The 19,757-nt window shown below is 38.6% G+C and overlaps 1 protein-coding gene across 1 annotated transcript in view; it reads left to right on the plus strand.

Annotated features, from left to right (window-relative positions):
* Positions 1 to 19,109, plus strand: part of adamts18 (ADAM metallopeptidase with thrombospondin type 1 motif, 18) — a 91,909-nt gene extending 72,800 nt beyond the window's left edge. The window contains exons 19-25 of the mRNA XM_052143170.1: positions 101 to 221; positions 840 to 966; positions 7,312 to 7,516; positions 13,821 to 14,015; positions 15,128 to 15,373; positions 15,557 to 15,728; positions 16,314 to 19,109. Of these exons, the coding sequence (XP_051999130.1) occupies positions 101 to 221; positions 840 to 966; positions 7,312 to 7,516; positions 13,821 to 14,015; positions 15,128 to 15,373; positions 15,557 to 15,728; positions 16,314 to 16,432 (1,185 nt within the window). The 3' untranslated portion in view covers positions 16,433 to 19,109. The remainder of the gene's footprint in view (positions 1 to 100; positions 222 to 839; positions 967 to 7,311; positions 7,517 to 13,820; positions 14,016 to 15,127; positions 15,374 to 15,556; positions 15,729 to 16,313) is intronic.
* The last annotated feature ends 648 nt before the right edge of the window (positions 19,110 to 19,757 follow it).

Genomic DNA, 19,757 nt, shown 5'->3' on the forward strand with positions numbered 1-19,757 from the left:
AAATATGGGCTTCATAGAAAGTGTTACCGATGTTGTTTTTACCAATGGCTCCTCTGTCTCTCTCTTTTCCTCTGTCCTGCTTGCTTGATCTCCTTTGCAGATTCTTCTTCAGGGGAAAAATCCTGGTGTATCATGGGAATATACTTTACCCCATCCACAGACGAAGCACAACTACACCTGGTCTGTAGTGCGTTCTGATTGTTCGGCACCTTGTGCTGGGGGTGAGTGTAGGTTTGTGCATGCCATATGTAAATGTTTGCTTTTGCATATACACTTGTTTGTGTAGTGCTTTTGTGTGTGAGTGTTTCTTGTATGTGTGTGCTTGTCCAGGGCCATCAAAAGCACCTTTGTGAAAAAGAGAGAAAGAAATAAGCCCCCCCCCCACTTCTCCAATCTAAATCACTCATCTGTGTGGTTGTGGCTCCTCCATTCTCTGTCAGTTGTCTGAGTGTTAGTGGCAGGCAGACAGCACTATGACATGCCCAGAGCACAGATCTCTATCTGCGCTCTCACACAGTTTCATTCATGCTTTTCTTTAGAGCAGATCTGTGGTCCACCCCTCCTGGCCTCTCACACTGACAGAGGCCCATCTTTGTTTGCCACAACATAATCCACACTACAGTACTGCCATTCATCCTGAGCTCCCATACTCCCCAGAAAGACCATTCACGGACAGCATGCTCCAAACTCTCCTGTTCATAAGATTGCTCAGAGAATGCATTAGATTACCAAATAGTAAAAAAGTATGATATGCAATTTTTTTTAAAATATCTAAAGAGAGTGCATGTGAAGTGTTAGTCCTCACTATCTCTCTGTATCTCTTTCTGACTCTTTCTTAGGTCGTGTCTCGACGAAGACCATTTGTCTGCAGGATCAACAAACGCAGGTCAACTCTTCACTCTGTAACCCTCAGACCAGACCTGTGGTGGGCTCCCACCTGTGTAACACACAGTCCTGCCCTGCCTAGTAAGAATATCTCTGTGTATATGTGTGTTTGTGTGCGTGTTCCCTGGTAAAAGACCAATATTGTTGGTTACAAGCAAATATTTTGGATGCTAGTCTCATGCATGGGATGTGTCAATATCAGGTTCCTTAAAAGGGCCTTGAGTCATGACTTGCCTTTTTAATATTTTTATATGTTCCTCGAAGTTCATATATTTAAAAAAATATATATAATTTTCCACCTTCTTTCTGAATCTGTCAGAAACGCTCAGTTTTTCTGCTTCTCCTTTAAGACTTGACAGTAAATGCCCACTGTTATGATTGGCTTTCTCCTCTTGACTGGCCTGCCTTCTCTTTGCCATCTCAATTCTCACAGCTACTGGGTGGGCTATGAAAGTGATTAAAGGTAAAGTAGGCATTGATGTGTTGTTGTGAGCGGTCAGCTTGGTTTCAACAAAGGATTTCTATGCAGTGAGGGAAAAGAGTTCTGAAACTTACAGTATGGCTTTATAGTACATAAATTCTTATATGTAAAAGGATCAAGAAATATTTGATTCCTCATGTCATGACCCCTTTAAATAAATTGTTCACCCTAAAATGAAAATCAAAGTCATAATTAAATCACACTTATATTGTTCCAAACCCATATTACTTTCTTTCATATGCTGAACCCAAAAGATGTTTTAATAAATATTTTAATCAGTTTTTTTCATTACAATAGCAGTGGATAGTGTGACTCACTTTAAAAAAAGGACCCAAAAGTATCATAAATTTAGTCTATGAGATTTGTGCAGATTTATTTATCGTATGCCTTAAAAAAAACTTTGAATATGATGTAAGAATCCAGCTAGGCTAGCCCCTCAACTAGACCAGTACCAAACCAGCACTTACCAGCATGAACCAGCCAGGGCCTGCATTGAAGTTCATGCTGGTCTAAGCTGGTCTTTTCTGCAAGGTTATTCTGTCCATCTGAATTTTTGTGTGGTCAACACAGGCTTTCTTGATTTTTGCTTGCCTATCTCCAGTGGTATTGGTGGTCACAGTGCCCTGGTATTGTTGCCTGAAATCAGCTGTGGTGGCTTCAGCGTGGGCATGTTCTTTCTCAATTTATCCACTCTCCTCCATTCTTTAGAGAAACAGGATTGACATAGCTTCCAGACAGAGTCTGATGGAACCCTCACTGACCAAACTCCAAGCCACAACTTTATACACACACACACACACACACACACACACACACACACACACACACACACACACACACACACACTGGTACTCTTATCAATATGAGGACTATCCATAGACATATTTTTTTTTATACTGTACACACTATATATTCTATCCCCTAACCATATACCTACCCCTAAACTTAACCATCACAGAAACCATATGGCATTTTTACATAAAAACTAAAAACATAGTTTATTATGTTTGAAATTCATAAACCACATTTATAGCATAATACCCTTGTAATTACTAGTGTGTAACCTAAAAAGAATGTCCTTGTAAACCACAAAAACCAACACACACAAAGACACAGGAGTACTGTCTCTCATTTGGTCTCGTCTCTGTTGACTAAAAGGGAAATATGTTGAAGGATAGAGTGAATTACTATACAAATATTTCAGGACTTGTAGCCATATTTATTAAAGACTCCCACATATATTTATAGTGAAGGGAATGAACGGAAAGTATCAATGTTATTTTTGGAAATAAGCAGTATAAATTAAAGAAAAGCTATGCAGTAGGTGATGAATGAATTGGACAGAGACATTGCACTCTGTGTAAAACATGGTAAATTATATGTTTCATGGAATGGAGAAATTACTTAAACCAGCCCATCTGGCACCAATAATCATGCCACAGTCGAAATCTCTTAGATTACTCCAAATCAGATGGTTGATGTGAACATTAATTGAAGCTCTTGTCCCGTATCTGCATGAATTTATTCATTGCTCTGGTGCCACATGATTGGCTGATTAGATAATCGCATGAACCTGCCACAAGCACTATTGATACAGTTATACTCAGCAGTCATTGAATCTGTCCTCTGCACTTCAATAACTGCCTGGTTTGGTGCAGCTACGAAATCAGACATCAGAAGACTGCAGAGGACAGTTCGGATTGCTGAGTGGATTGTTGGTTGCCCCCTGCCCCCCCTTCAAGAACTGTACACTTCCAGAGTGAGGAAAAAGGCTGTAAAAATCACTCTGGATCCCACTCACCCAGTCCACTACCTTTTTGTTTCCTTCTGGCCGACGCTACTGAGCACTGAGAACCAGAACTGAACCAGAACTGTCCATCAGAAGCTCTTGTTACCAAGACAAATTCCTTGTATGTGTAAGCATACTTGGCAATAAAGCTGATTCTGAATGAATAGGTTTACAGGTGTTCCTAATAAATTGAATATATAAAGTGAATATATATATATATCCCTTACTTACCATGGTGAAAGGCATTGACTCTGTTCTGGCACTCTGATCATTACCAACACCACCCACCCACCCCCGGCTTTCCTCCTCCTATCCATCCCTCCATCTCTCTCTGGCATTAAATCTTATGCCTGCATTTGAAATGCTGGCTGCAACCAAATGCTATAGCGAGGTGATGCTAAAAAGGGAAATCAGGACCATATGATCTATTTCTTAGAGCAACAAACTCTAACCGATTTGGCTTGCTCCATTCTAAGTCTGACAAATAGTCCAATAACAGAGTGTAATTAAAACAACGGTGGGGTGCAGCAGTGCTGGATGTGCAATCACAGACTGCACAGGTTCCTTTCACTCACCACTGATATGGGCCTGTAACCCTATAACACTTTAACTTTCACTGTGCTGTAGTGAGCAGAGGGGGCTTTGATTACCAGTAGAGATTACCGGCAATCCCAGTCTCCCTCCAGCTGACGTCACACATCAGTGACATAAGCATCCTTCCTACTGCTGGCTCATACAATAGAGTTAGTAAAGAGCTTTTCAATTTTCACATGTAGGTACGATGGGGGTATTATGTTCAAATCTTAAATGGCCCTGTGTTTTGTCTTCTCTGGAGGTTCTCTCTCCATGTGGTTGCCACCATTCAAGATGGATTTTCTTCTCTCAGTATAGGTCATAAGTGTGTTTAGTGTTCAGACAGACAAGGTCCTAAATCCTACAGTTGCTAATTATCTCCCCCACTGTTGAATGTCCACTCAAAATTACTCACCCTCATCTATTTTCAAACCCTTATGACTTTCTTTCTTCCACTTGATACAAAGGGAGATGTTAGGCAGAATGTTAGAATGTTTCTTTCATTTAATCCTTTTTTCTGTATATACACAGTTAAGCCCTACTTTAAAGACCAGCTCATGCTGCAATTCTTATGCTGGTCTTGGCTGGTTTATGCTTGCTAGTGCTGGTTTGGTGCTGGTCTAGCTGGTTGACCAGCATGGTCTTTCTGATGAAACTGGTTAAGCTAGTTTAAAAGCCTGGTGCAGACACCAGTGAACCAGCATCCCATGCTGGGGGACCAGCACCCAAAACACAAAATAAAATGTTGAACAGCTGTGTATTCAGCAGGAAAGTGAATGGTAACGTGTGTAAGATTATGTCTTTCATCACCTGTTGTGGTCCATGGAAGAAAGAAAGTCATGAGGGGGAGGAAATGATGACAGAATTTTCTTTTTTGGGTGAACTTTAAATGAATTATATTGACTTCAGACTCCTGAAACATTGTTTTTTTTGAGACATTATGTGCTTTAATTTGTGAAAGCTGAGGAAAACTGAAAAAATAAATAGGCCTTTAGAAACTCTTCCAGAAAATGTATGTGCATGTGTTCAAGTGAGAAGAGAAAGAGAGAGAAAAGCTTCAGCTTATCTTTCCAACAAATATCTTCAGTGTTGAAAGGCCTGCCCATGTTTTATTATAGGGCAAGAGACTGCATCCCCATGGGGATTGAGCACGTCTAGCCAGCCAGCAATCAAACACTAAGCTCCGGACTACAGCCTGCAGTCTCAGGCTGCTTCTGTGAAGCTTGGTGCACGGTCACTTGAAACATGGGCCAAGTTGTTTGTTCTCCTAAAATGTCATATAAAAAGATAAATGCCCATGCTTTAAAGAGGTTTACAGTGCCCTCAGTATTTCCCACTTTCCTTTTCTTTCTTGACTATGTAGCATGATTATATGTTTGTTTTTGTTTCCAACTGGCACTCTTCAAATTGCTGACAGTTCTAGAGTTGCTTACAAGCTTCAGATACACACTACAAAGACATTGTAATGAATCACAATGAAGACAATTTACAATATCGTGAAACCAAATGTATACTCAATGAGCATTTTATTAGGAACATCTGTAAACCTACTTATTCATGCTATTATCTAATTAGCCAATCATGTGGCGGCAGTGCAATACATACAGTATATAGGTGAGGAGTTTCAGTTAATTTTCACATCAATCATCAGAATGTGGAAAAAAATAATTTTAGTAATTTGGTCCAAATTACGGGCTGGTTTGAGTATTTCTGTAACTGCTGATCTCCTGGTATTTTCATGCACAACAGTCTCTAGAGTTTACTTAGAATGCTGCCAAAAATAAAAAACATCCAGTGAGTGGCTGTTCTGCGGACGGAAACGTCTTGTTGATGAGAGAGGTAAACAGATAATGGCCAGACTGGTTGGAACTGACAGAAAAGCTACGGTAACTAAGATAATTCCTCTGTACAATTGTAGTGAGCAGAATAACAACCCAGAATGCACAACGTCAAACCTTGAGGCGGATGAGCTACAACAGCAGAAGACACATTGGGCACATTAATAAGACTATAGAGTTCCTAATATAGAGCACAGTGAGTTAAGCTACAAATTTGTTTTTAAAAACATGCACATGCCTTTTGGTTAATGCACATGCTCTGGTCAATTTAAAATGATATTTTTAGCAAGAAAATGCAAAAGGTCAAGTGGGTTTAGGAAAATAGATTGCTCTTTCAGTGCTCTTAAACTGACAAAAGGTTCCAAACCAAGCCTTCCCCAGAGAACGCTTAAAATTCAGCCTTTATCCCACCGTACAACCAACTGTAGCTTAAATTTCATAGAGAGACTTGGAACGTTCAAGAAATATGCATTATGTTCTAGGATGCATCATTTTGGGCAGACAATGCCAGCAAAACAAGATTGTATCAGAAAATGCATGGCAGTCCGCAGTTGCGTCCCCAAAGATATTTCTAATTTAATTGCATGGCTTGAAATATTCAAGGTATTGAAAGACTTCAGAAATACAAAATTAAATCAAGAGCCAGCATTGGTTTGCAGTGAGGCAAGGCAAGTTTGCGTTCTTACCAGTGACACATTGTCATTTATGTGGCAGGGAGAGCAAAAAGTGGGAGTGAAATGGCACATTGTGCAATGGATCTTGTTTCTCCCCTCAAAGAAAATTGTAGTTTAGTCTTCTCCCTTCAATTTGTCAAATGGTTGGAGAGAAAATAAAAGGATGTTTCTCTGCTCCATGGCACAAGTCTGAGTGCAGGGCAGAAGGAGTGGCTGGGTGGAACCGGGTCTTCTAAGAACTTGACCAAGGGCGTCTGTCCGGTGTGGTGGCCACGGATCTTGTCAGAGCTGTCATTTACTCTAATCTTTCCCTGGCATGCTCAGCTCTATTTTAAATCTTTTCATCCATGGCCAAGAGAGGCAGGAACAGTATTGCTATCTGACCAATTGAGGAGAGCTTCACAGCTTGGATTTTAGCAGGAAGTCAGTGTTTTTTGTGAATTATTGGCTATAGTGGGCACTGTTACACTAAATATCACAAATGTGTTAAGTGTCCAAATCCAAACATGACAGATTGTGAGTATTCAGAAGAAAGCTGTTGATTCATCCCAGCTGTTGCTCATCATATTGCTGCAATAAAACAAATTATATTACAGAATCTTGGAATGCTCAAAGTTGTCTGCTTTACTTACCACCAGTTTATATGTTTTGAAATATTTTGTAATGTGTTATTTAAGAACTCTGGATATTTCACAGTGTTTCTAGATCTTGATGATGTTACAATTCCTAGGCTAGAAACTTGAGCATGTAAAGAATAAGTGCATATGTGTGTGTGTGCCCATCAAAGCCACAGGGAAAGGGTGGGGTGGATGCAGACAGACGTATGTGGTTTCTTGATTAGTCCTTTCCATCATGTGGTTTACAGACTAATGAGGTTGGTCATGATCTAATGATCATCACATTAAGTCAAATTTGTTTAAAGAAGGCCTTGTATGTGTGTGTGTGTATGTGGGTATGTGCCTCACGTGTCTGTGCCATATGGTGTGTAAAGGGTCCTCTTCCATGTTAAAGTTTGCTCAGATGTTTAAACACAAGGTTCGCCATTAAAGGTCAAATCTTTTGTTGTGATAGCTGGATGGCAGGTAAATGGGGAGTTTGCAGCAGAACATGTGGTGGTGGAAAGCAGACACGAAACATCCGCTGCATGAGAAAGGTGACGTACCAGCGCGAGGAGGTGGCTGCTCACTCCTTATGTCCGGTAATCGCTCTGGCCCAGCTTCAGCCCTGCAACACACAGCCATGTCCTCCAGAGTGGAGCACTGGCTCCTGGTCACAGGTATGTTTAGATAAACATGCAACCTACATTGTTTTTGTTTTTGTTTGTTTCTTTATCTAAGTCTCCAAGTTTAACCCTTGTGTTGTGTTGTGTTCGTTTGTGCTAACACCCTTTGTGTTCCCAGTAAAAAATGACTAATACATCTCTCATATTGCATATATCATCCCAAGATAGTGTATTAGATCTTTTTGTCAACTTCTTTTTTTAGGAATTATGAAAGGTTTTGTACTTATACTTGATAGAAGGATTCTAAATAATAATGGGGAAGGATTTAAAAAATAATAATTATGTAATAAATTAATAACCACTTCTTTGATCTAAAAATAATAGGTGTAATTTCAACGTGTAGAATTTGGATAATGCATATAGCTGATTCTTCTAATTCCAATTATTTAATAATTGATTTTAATTTGCTAACACATTAGAACTGTTTTGTTCTTCTAATTTGCAAATTTGTTATCCCAACAATTATATTCAGAGTTGGTAAAAACATAAAAAGATAACAGCCATGTGTTATATATCATCTCAATTAGGTCTCAATTAGTATAATGCAATAAGCTAATTTGATACACTCAGAGGCCAAACTGCAGTGAGAATTAGTGTATGCAATTCCCACTGACACATAATATAATAAACAGGAATTTTTTTTTCACTTTTTTTATTACTTCCCGAAACATACATATAACATAGACGATGACATATCGTAACTTACAGCAGACTATCCTGATTCAAATGAACTCAAACACAAGATAATGCGATAAGTAGTTCTTGAAACAGTCCTCAAAGAGTGTACATGGAAAGACGATGGACAAAAGGGCACTCAACACATGTTGTGTGTGTGTGTGTGCACATGTCCGAGGATTTTGTTTGTGCGAACACACATGCACATGCACCGATGAGCCAAAACATTATGACCACTTACAGGTGATACGAATAACGTTGATCATCTTTTAAAATCGCAACATGTCAATGTCTGGGTAGATTAGATTGTAAGTGAACAATCAGTTCTCATAGTCAATGTTTTGAATGCAGGAGAAATGGGCAGGAGTTAAGGCCTGATCGACTTTGAAAAGGGCCAAATTGTTATGGCCAGATGACTGGGTCAGAACATTTCTGAAACGGCAAAGCTTGTAGGGTGCTCCCAGTCAGCAGTGGTGAGTGCCTACCGAAAGTGAATCAAGGAGGGAAAAAACACAAACTGCGACAGAGTGTTGGACACCCAAGGCACATCGATGTGCTTGGGCAAAGAAGGTTATTTCGTATGGTCCGAACCGACAGAAGGTTTACTGTGGCACAAGTCACAGAAAATTGTAATGATTGTTACAGGAGGAATGTGTCACAACATGCTGCATATGGGGTTGTATAGCCACAGACCAGTCAGAGACCCCTGTCCACCGTCAAATGGAGCAGTGGAAGAAGGTTGTCTGGTCTGATGATTACTGTTTTCTTTTACATCATGTGGGTGGCTGTGTAGGTGTGCACTGTTTACCTGGGGAAGTGTTGGCACCAAGATGCACTGTGGGAAGATGACAAGCTGGTGGAGGGAGTGTGATGCTCTGGGCAATGTTCTGCTAAAAAACCCTGGGTCCGGCCATGTGGATGTTAATATCACACGTGCCACCTACTTAAACATCATTGCACACCAGGTACACCCTTTCATGGCAGTGGTATTCCCGGATGGCAGTGGCCTCTTTCAGCAGGATAATGCGCCCTGCCACACTGCACACATTGTTCGGGAATGGCTTGACAAACATAATGAAGAGTTCAAGGTGTTGCCCTGTCCTCTAATTTCCCTAGATCTCAATTCGATTGAGCATCTGTGGGATGTGCTGGACCAGCAAATCCGATCCACGGTGGCTCCACCTTGCAATTTACAGGACTTGAAGGATCTGCTGCTAATGTCTTGGTGCCAGATACCACAGAACACCTTCAGGTGTCTTGTAGAGTCCTTACCTCGGTGGGTTGGCGCTGTTTTGGCGACACGTGGAGGACCAAGTGCATATTAGGCAGGTGGTCATAATTTTTGGCTCATTAGTGTCTGTGCTCATCTAAAGGATTGGGATGCACCTAAACACTTAATATTTCTGTATTTTGTTGTCTAATCCATTCATTTCAACACAACAGGTGTAACAAAGTGAAATAAAAGCAATAAAGAAAAGAAACAGTTTCCACATTGGTTTATTTTGTGTATGTATGTTTTAAGATACCATATATGAACAAAGTCAAGGAATTTTATTCCAGTTGGATTAATGAAAATTGTCATAATTTACTCGCCATCATGTTCTTCTAAACCTGTAGGACTTTATTTCTTCTGTGGAAAAGTAGAATGTTAGTCTCAGTCACCGTTCACTTTCATTGTATGCAATAAGATGAAATGAAAGTGAAGCGTGACTTAGGCTTACATTCAACTTTATGTATATGTTCCATGGAAGAAAATAAGTCTTATAGGTTTGGAGCAACATGAGAGTGTGATGCTATCCCTTTAGTTGCTTTTGATACAATTCAATATCAAACTGTCAAATACAAGTAAGGTGGTGCTTTTAGCTGCTAAGTGCAAAATAACAGAGTAATGCTGCGTATGAATATAACATGTACAGTATGTGTTTGCTGAAACGTTACTGCCCTCTGCTGTTGTAGGTTGGGGTGTGCAGTGGAGTCATTATCAGTATTTGTATCTGTATCTGTTTATATGACAAAATTATCTATATCTGTCTCTGTATTCGAATATGAAACACCCATTTTTAAGTGTTACTCTTACATTTATAGCTTCTATTAATAAAATATGCCTTGCATGTATGCCTTTCCATAACAATAGCCTACTACTAATACTACTACTATAGTACCTGGATATATATATATATATATATATATATATATATATATATATATATATATATATATATTAAATCAGTGGCGGGCCATGCATTTAAAGTCTATGCCTTCAGTGTGATTCATGCCATTAAGAAAACACAATTTTACAATGCACACTATGCCTTTGGGCATCTTATATTATGACACAGTTAACTAATCATACCAATTGACATTTTAAAACACTTCCCGCTTTATCCACACTGGCTTTCGTCAGAACTTGAAACGACACTTAATGCTCAAACAAGCCTAATTTTAACTGCAGCATGACTGTTTTGTGATATGAACGTCTCCCGAACATTCAAAAATCATAATCTTTCATATGAATCTACCAATGAGGTCTATAATACCTGGAAAAATCGATCTAATAATATTTGCGATTTAAATGTTGCTTGCAATAATTTCATTTTGTCAGGGTACACGGTTAGTCAGGGCACATGCTGCATTCCATTCAAGTTGGATGTGGGATATTCCTACTTCCATTCCCCGAAATTCGGAACTGCAATGCTCCCGTTAGCTTAGCAGGGGTTTGACTCTCATTAGAGATGTCTCCTAGCAACCCAACTGATAAACAATGCTGCAGCACTAGAATTTGTGCTTTAGGTGTAGGATTATCAAAAGAGATTATAATGTTTTATACACCTGTTTCTGCAGGCATTTGTTAAACAAGCTTTAATATCATGCAATATTTATCGATAGTACGTAATGAAGTGAATGTTTATCTCTTACTTTGTATATCTCCCTAAGTGTGGACATGTTTGTGTGACATCATGCATCTGCATCTCGGTGAAATCGGAGTTGAGAATTTCTGCACAGGAAAACAAATTGTAATTCTGACTTAAAGATGCATTTCATTGCACTTTTCCTAATAGGATGTTGTAAAATCTGATTTTCCGAGTTGAATGGAACGCAGCACTACTTTTCAAAACTTGATTCGACACTGAATGCTCAAGCAGCCTAACTTACACTTAGAAAACTCCTGATGTTGCTATAACAATGCAAAAAGCTCTTACCAAATAGCTTGAAGTGAAAATCAGTCCTCCTTTCCTGATTAATAAATTAAGCAATCACACGGTCATGCAGAACATCTTGTGTTTTTAAATCCATAAGGATCTCTTTCTCAAAGGCGATAGCGTCAGTTATGGCAATCTCGCGCTCTTCGCTTTCAAATTACATCATTTAAAGCTTGATTGCGTCACTCAAGGCCAGCTAGAAGGCCTCGACTGGGACATATCCTAGAGACCACACCCACCAAGAACAAATAAATCAATCTGATTGGCTGATGACTCTGACAATCTGACTTTACTTGCTCATTCATTTGCACTGTTGAGGGATTCTGTGGAAATTCTGAAGGCCTGATGGGGTGGAGCTCAAACTCACACGCTGCTTTGTGCATGCGATTTGTGAAACAGTTGTCACACTTCGCTTGTAAGCATCAAGGAATAAATTCCGACTTGATAAACCTTCGTTTTCTCTATTTGTTTGTAGATTAATTAAGTGTGGAAAGCGATTACAAATACATAGGCAGAAAGGTGATTGAGAATGAAAGGATGCAAAATATTTATTTGGCATGTTATGACAGCAGAGATTTTTTTTGTTTTTTTAATCTTACTAGATGAAGCTGAATTTATAGGTTATATTAACTGTGGAATATTTGGTGGTTTCTCCTGGTATTTCAGATATTAATATCTGCATAAAACAGAATTTTTGTTTGTCTATGCATGTATAAAAACATTATTCTGAAGGCAAGAGGTACCAAGCAAAATGTGAAATGTCAAGCACACATTTTGTTGTGAATAATAAATAAATATTCAAACATTTAATACATTTAAATAAAATCTATAGCCAATAAACAGGTGAAAGTCCTGCAAGTCTATCAGAAAATTTTATGACAAGACAGCATTATTCAGTTAAATAATAATAATAATAATATAACAAGGTTCTATATATGTTGCCAAGGAGGAAGCGGAGGACAGAAACTTCAACTCAAATGATAGGTTTTATTTTAACACTCAGTAGATAAATACTGCTTTTCAGCAAAGTATTCCAAACATTAACACGCAGACACACAGAGAACATGCGTTCCAGACTCTCTCTCTCTCTCTGTCTCTCTCTGCCTCTGATGTTTTCTCCCTATTTATAGCTCTCCCCAGCATTTCTGCAACGAGATACAGCTGTTAGTCATCAAGAGTGCATTCAGGTGTGAACCCTTACCGCGCGCTCTCTCTCTCCCCGGATGAACGTTCAACCACGCCCCCACCTCCACAAATAATAATAATAATAATAATAGTAATAATGTTACATTTATATAGTGCCTTACCAGAGTTCAACAACACTTAACAATTTAAAATTTTGCATAGTTTAAAGAAGGAAAAAGAAAAAAAAAGACACTACACAAGTATTTTTCAGTTTATTCATTTTACATATACTAATAGATGAATACTCTATTGAGCATTTAAACCTTTATGGAGACTTAAAAACTTTCGGGGAATAAAGTCTAAACCAGTTAATTACCTTAATCGCTGATATGGACATAAGTGTAGTCAACTGTAAGAGACGTATAGATGACCTCAGACGTTAAATCACTTTAGGTCAGAATTTAACATCGCACTTAGGTTTAGGCTATAAATAAATATATGAGAATCACATGTGAATAGAGGGATATATAAACATAAACATTTCAAGAAGAGGAAACTAAGTGTATACAATGTTGTATCTTAGTTAATGTTACACTTAATAAGCTCCAGACACGCACAATTAACAGAGACTGCAAACAGAGTTAAAATCACGTCCATCTGATCTGAAATCACAACGTGCACATTTTCATTCATATGGTGTAAACTTTAGAAATATTGGCTGCACAGATTCATAAATTTGTTGTCGTTTTGGATGCTTGGATCCTTGTGCTTTTTGGATAATCAGTCATCAAATATTTTTTATATTATTCAGATGAATCCATTATTAGTTTTTAAGTCATTATTCTTGCCTTTCCGAATAATGTATTTGGCTTCGGGCACATCCCTAGTTGTAGGACATGAGTAGCAAATTGTATTCCATCATTTCAGTTATTGATTTACTCAAGGTTCAGTTCGTCATATCCTGTATCCAGTGTTTTTTCTGTTTGTAGAATACTTTAACATTTTTTAATCTGATCATAATATGTGAAATCATTAATCTGTGTTTTGTGTAAACAGTGTGAGATCTTTGAGAAGATTTGGCTCTAGTAGTTGATTTTGACTAAATTCCTCATAAAGGTCAGGGTGAGTTCACTTTCAGAGAGTTCATATAAACTGTTGTTGGAGGTGAACTGGATGCCAATCTGACCTTTACAATGTTTAAACTAGCATCACTCAAAGACTGCAGAAGGGCAACATTCTCTCTCTCTCTCTCTCTCTCTCTCTCTCTCTCTCTCTCTCTCTCTCTCGCTCTCTCTCAGTGCTCTAAGACCTGTGGGCGTGGGCTGAAGAAGCGCAGTGTTTTCTGCAGGAGCACTGATCCAGGTGACAGGGCTGTGGTGGTGCCTGACAGCATGTGTAAATTACACCTGAAGCCCAAAGCCCAAGAGACCTGTGTGCTCAGCCGCTGCCCCAAGAATGAGCATCTTCAGTGGATAACTACTGCCTGGGGAGAGGTAGGGCCTCTCATAGGAATATTAAAGGCTACCTAGAACAACACACACAAACGTTATCATGTATCGCGCACACAAACACTTTCACCCACCCTTATGCAGAATTATTAATGTTTACAAAGAGACACTGTCATGCAAATCTTACAAGGGCAAGAAACAAATCAAGTAAGCATACTGTACATGTCATTGCTGCTTGACATTTCATATTGCATCTAAGATACACATTGTAATATGTGTGCACATGGTTGGAGCAACATCTGTGCACGTATATCTAAACATGTAGCTCTCTAGTTCTCCAGAGTGCTTTGACAGCTGTGCGGTTTCCATTCTCAGCTCTCTTCCCGTTCTGCATTTGTACTTCACTGTCTCTCCATCCTCCAAAATAACAGCTTTGTTAACTCGTTGCTATTGAGGCATAAGATGACCAGCAAATGGAATTTAAGAAATTCAGAATTCAAGAATTTACTCTTTTTCAGTTCATGAGCTGAAATGAATTGGATTTCACAACAAAAATGGGCAAGAATGGGCCATTTTAAAGGCTTCATGTAATTAGTTAAATGAATGTACACATGGTTAGAGCATTCAGTAGAATTAATTTCAATTGAAGGCACATTTCCATAGGTGGCATTTCAAACAATGATTATTAGTATAGTATAGTATGATAACATGTTTATAGGTAATTCATGCTTAAAAAAAGGTATGACATTTTTGTCGCTTTTTGTCCAAAATCATGTCTCTTAGGCTATGATCTGGCCCAGATGGAGTATGAAAAATGCAGTAAATGAAAAATCCACTCTAGAACCAATTCAATTTGAAGTGATTTTTTTCATGTGGCATTGTTGCCATAGTTACTGTTTTGCATTTGTATGACAGAGCAGTTATAGTATACTGTATTCATTTCTATGAATCTTAATTCCATTTTAATTCTACTTCCTTAAATTTAAATTTGAATTACAATTCTGAATATGCATGTTTGCTACCTCAATTCAAATTCTATTCAAATTCAGGAATTAAATTAGAACTGAAAAAGCATTCTCAATTAAATTCTGACTGATGCTCAAACCTCTGTATGTACATTGTTATCTGATTGCACTTCCATTGGTTGTTTTACACAGTGTTCCACCTCCTGTGGGGCAGGAGTAAGAAGAAGGGAGCTGCACTGTGGGGAGAAAGACTCCCAAGGAGGCTACACAGAATTCCCCATGAGGAGGTGCAGGAACCTACACAAACCCCAAACAGACCTTGAGCAAGCTTGTAATAACAGCCCATGCCCAGAACCTAAACCACAGCTCATCCAGCCAAGCCCAGACAAGAGCGGCTCCTCTGTGACTCTGGGCTGGTACTCATCTCCTTGGTTGCAGGTATGCACCGCTAATCAGGGTCTCTCTGTTTGACTGTACACATTTTATATCTGTCCTGCGTCCTTTTTCATTCACTCCCAGACTCTTCAGTCAATCTACTAATGATTGAAAAGACCTGATAATTGTATCATTTGATAAGCTGCCAGACATGTAATCTTCCTGTCTTGTCTCTCTATCCTTCAGTGCACGGTATCTTGTGGTGGAGGAGTGCAGACACGTAGCATTCAGTGTCTGAGACAAGGCCGTCAGTCAGTAGGCTGTTTAAATAACCAGAGACCCATAAGCTCACGAGCATGCAATACACACTTCTGTCCTGCTCCAGCCCCAGTAGCTCCTCCTTCACCCACACATAAAGGTACAAATTAGCTTTTTGCATTTACTCTCCTTAATTGTCTCTCCCTTCTTTACAGTTGTAGAATAGTGCAAGACTGTTGTCTGTGGATCTAATTTATAGCACCATGACAGTACCATGAGTATATTAAAGACAAAAAGTTAAGTGTCTTGCTCAATGGCAAGATGGCTCACCTCTTTATGGGAATCGAACCAGCAACATTCTGGTTACCAGTCCAGAGCATGTTCCACAGTGTAAATCTGTTATTGTAGCTCTGATTACATAATCATAACATATCTATTATGTAGTTATCAAGCTTGAGAAATCATAGTGGTGTTTTCACATAAAGATTTCTTTCTGTGGTAATACATAATCACATACCACAACTATCGTACTTGTATAGAAGTGTGCAAAGTTCTTTATTCTAAGGTACAATGCATGGAAATTAAGATATCACATTAGGTCAGGTTTCTAGGTGGTTTACAACATGTCGCCATTGTGTCTCTTTTCAGAGTAAACAGTCCTTAAACTTTAGCATTGAGTGTTAGTGTGCACAGGTTTTGAGGCTAAAATTCATAATGGTCATTATATGCTGCTTTCCACCAACAGAAGACCAGCCTTGCATCGACTTCTTCAGCTGGTGTCAACTGGTGCCTCAGCATGGTGTTTGCAATCACAAATTCTACGGTCAACAATGCTGCAAGTCCTGTTACACCAAAAGACAATAAAGTAGAACATTTTCACTTTGCATGAGCCTCCCCACTGACTAAGAGGTTTGTAATAATAATGATAAAAATGACCACTATGGACAAAATAGATTTTTTGCGAGATGTGGCAAAGAGGCGTTCCACAGGACCATGTTCCTAGACTGATGAGAGACTATAATTATGAGAGACTGGAATCAGAGGAACTTAAGCTTTGTTCATTGGAAAGCTACTCCTGAATCTGGATTCTTCAGTGGCGTACCATAACTGGAACTGCAGAACATTCATATTGTAAATATATTTCTTTCATTTGATGCAACCATCAGCCTAAGCCATTAAGAACTCCAGGAATTTGTTTATAAGTTCATATATGAAGAGAACCAGATTAACATTGGAGTTACTCTGGTTAATGTTTTGAGTCTGAAGTACTGTAGAATTAGTGTTTGCTTTTTGAGCTCCAATAAACCCAAGAAACTTTATCTTTACACGCAGATCTGGACATTTCTGCAGCATGAAACTGAAACACCACATCCTCAACTTGTAATAATTAAAAGGGATAGTTCATCCCAAAATTAAAATTATGTATTTATTTACTCACCAACATGTTCTTTCAAACTCATATGACTTAATTTATTCTGTGAACAAACATATATGTAGAACAGCAAGGCCTCTGCATACTTCTGCAAACGAACGGGTGTGACATAATTTAGAACAAACTGGCCAAAAGGTGTTTTGAGATTGTTTTAGTGGTATTTTGCCCATTAACACTTTTTTATGCACTCATATTTGCAGTGGTATCTATGTAATCATAAATGACAATAACAGAGTGTAATAGGTGCATATTATGGCCATGTATTGCGCGTTAGCTCAACAGGTCCATGAATTCAGAATGTAAACAAGGCCAATTAAACATTATCGACTGAATATATATTACTTTAAATCATCATTGAGTGGATAGAACAGCTTTTTTACTGATATATTGTGAATTCTACTCAGAATGATGCATATAGTCATTGATAACACATTTTAATGTCACATTATTGAAGGTTTTACTGAGTGTCTTCATATTTAATTGTACATCTTAATGCCTCCCACAGCGGTGTGGCAGGTGTCTGAATGGTTACAAACAGTATACCATTTCTCGGCTGTTTTTAAATTCTTTTTACCCTTGAATGAAGAACTTTTCTGTAAGTGTGCTGAGGTCACTATTCACTGTCATTGCATCTTTTTTCCACACAATGAAAGTGAATGAGACTTATATTCTGCCTACTTTTGTGTTTCAACGTGAACAACATGATGGTGAGTAAATTATGACAATTGTAATTTTTGGGCGAACTAGCACTTTAATATAGTACTAATTGCTATACATGACTTAAACAGTGAATCTGTGTTTTTGGTATAATAATAAGTGCATTGCACATTTTCATTCCAAACTGATCAGTGGTGTGACCTTGTGTTTTTCCCCAAACCACTTACGAAACCACACAATTGTACATATTTAGAGTTGTCTTTAGTAAAAATTTTTTTTTAATGTTTACAAACTCTACTACAGTAGAGCATCGTTTCCACATCTTCACCAGGATACCGATTTGAAAAGACATTAACATGCTCATTTTATCTCAGTGAAACTTGTCCAACCTGGTATACTCTACTGTAAGGAGTCACTACCCCATCTGCTCATCACAGAAGACTAAAAGAGACAAGATGGATTTATGTTTAATGAAGATCAGTACTTCTGCTGAAATATGTAGTGGAGCCATTGTGTGTGTGTGAGTGCCTGTATGCGTTCGCGTATGTGTGTGTAATGTTTGTGCAGTTCATGCAGTGCTATCTCCCATGTGTAAGTGTGAGGGCTGAGCTTGTCCTAGATGTGTGTCAGTGAGAGTCGAGTAGATTGCTCTCAGTTACTTTTGGGGGACCAATTAGTGTGCAGGAGTGAGTGTCATGTTCAGGACGAGGAGCGGCTAACAAACCCAAACCCCTTTGGACTTGGGACCTCATCTCTGTTTACTTTTTAGTGCTCTGTGTCTCGTTGTTTCACTCTGTCTTTCTCTCCCTCCCTACCTCTGCTGTTTTATACATGCCCAGGGCTTGTGCTTGGCAGAAAAGTAGATCTACACCTACTCATGTCTCACCTTTGTAAGCTTTGCACAGAGTTCAGGTAGGCTGGGGCAGAGCCCTTCTCAGGCTAGCAGTGCTCTAACAGTAAACATTGGAGCAGATGGCACATGAAGTATAGCACCAGTTCTAATACTGTCTAAGTTTCATTTTACACACTTCATTACCAATCCTCTATCCCTTTGAAGAGGTATTTGCATGTAATAATGAGTTCAAAAGGTCAAAGTAGATGTTGCACTGCAAGATGCTCTATTCTCATTTGTTTACCTGTAACATTTTAAAGGGTACATTTAAAGTTTATTTCTAGTCATATAACTTTATTTTCCAAACCTCTGGATCTCTGAAAAATGAACTCTTGGTTCCCTGTGTTACATTGGTTCCTTTCGCAACTTTGAAAGTGTTCCTAAGTTGACTATGTGTATGTTGTTCAAATAATGAGTCATTTTGCAATGTCTTTCATAATTGCCTGAACTGAAAATGTGTGTAATTTATTACAATGTCACAATAGTTCCTGGGCTACAGTCTCTTTGGGGGGAGCTACCTGTATAATAGCACACTATAAGTGTATTATTTAATATTTTCACTGAAAGTTTTATAATAAAAAAGTATTTGATTTGCTGTTGTCCTTTAGTGATGCTTTCTTTCTACTAGTACAGTTAAGGGAGAGTGTGATGAGGAAGAGGGCATGGCCAGGCCATGAGGATGCATGCCTGGTGCTGAGTTGCCCCAATCAGAGAGAGAAAGAAAGGTGTGTGTGTGTGTCGTCACAAAGAGGTTTTGCTTTAAAAGGAAATAAAAAAGCCCTTGAATCATGGATAAAATAATTGAAAACTGATATGCTGATAACACAACAACAGAAACTGTAAGATTACTTTGAACATCAAGCCAGAAACAAAATACCCCTAGCATATTCTTGGGAAAACATATTCTTGTTTTTCATGCAAATATACAAAGTTATGTCCCACAAAGGGACAGACAGTATAGTAATAATGAGCATTAGACACATATGAAAAACAAAACAAATTCCCAAACAAATCATAATGTTTTCAAACCAACCTGAACATGTTAAATACCCCAGACATTCATATGCATTCATGCTCATTTTGTGCCAGGAGATAGCTTCCTGTGTGTATTAAATGCCCCAGTAAATCATGCAGAGTTTGCTTAAGTCCTCCCTTGATGCTCTTGAAAATCTTTTCCCCCTCATAATATGCACACATTCGTCATTTTT

Source organism: Xyrauchen texanus, chromosome 2 (assembly GCF_025860055.1).
Source record: "Xyrauchen texanus isolate HMW12.3.18 chromosome 2, RBS_HiC_50CHRs, whole genome shotgun sequence".
Lineage (NCBI taxonomy): Eukaryota > Metazoa > Chordata > Actinopteri > Cypriniformes > Catostomidae > Xyrauchen > Xyrauchen texanus.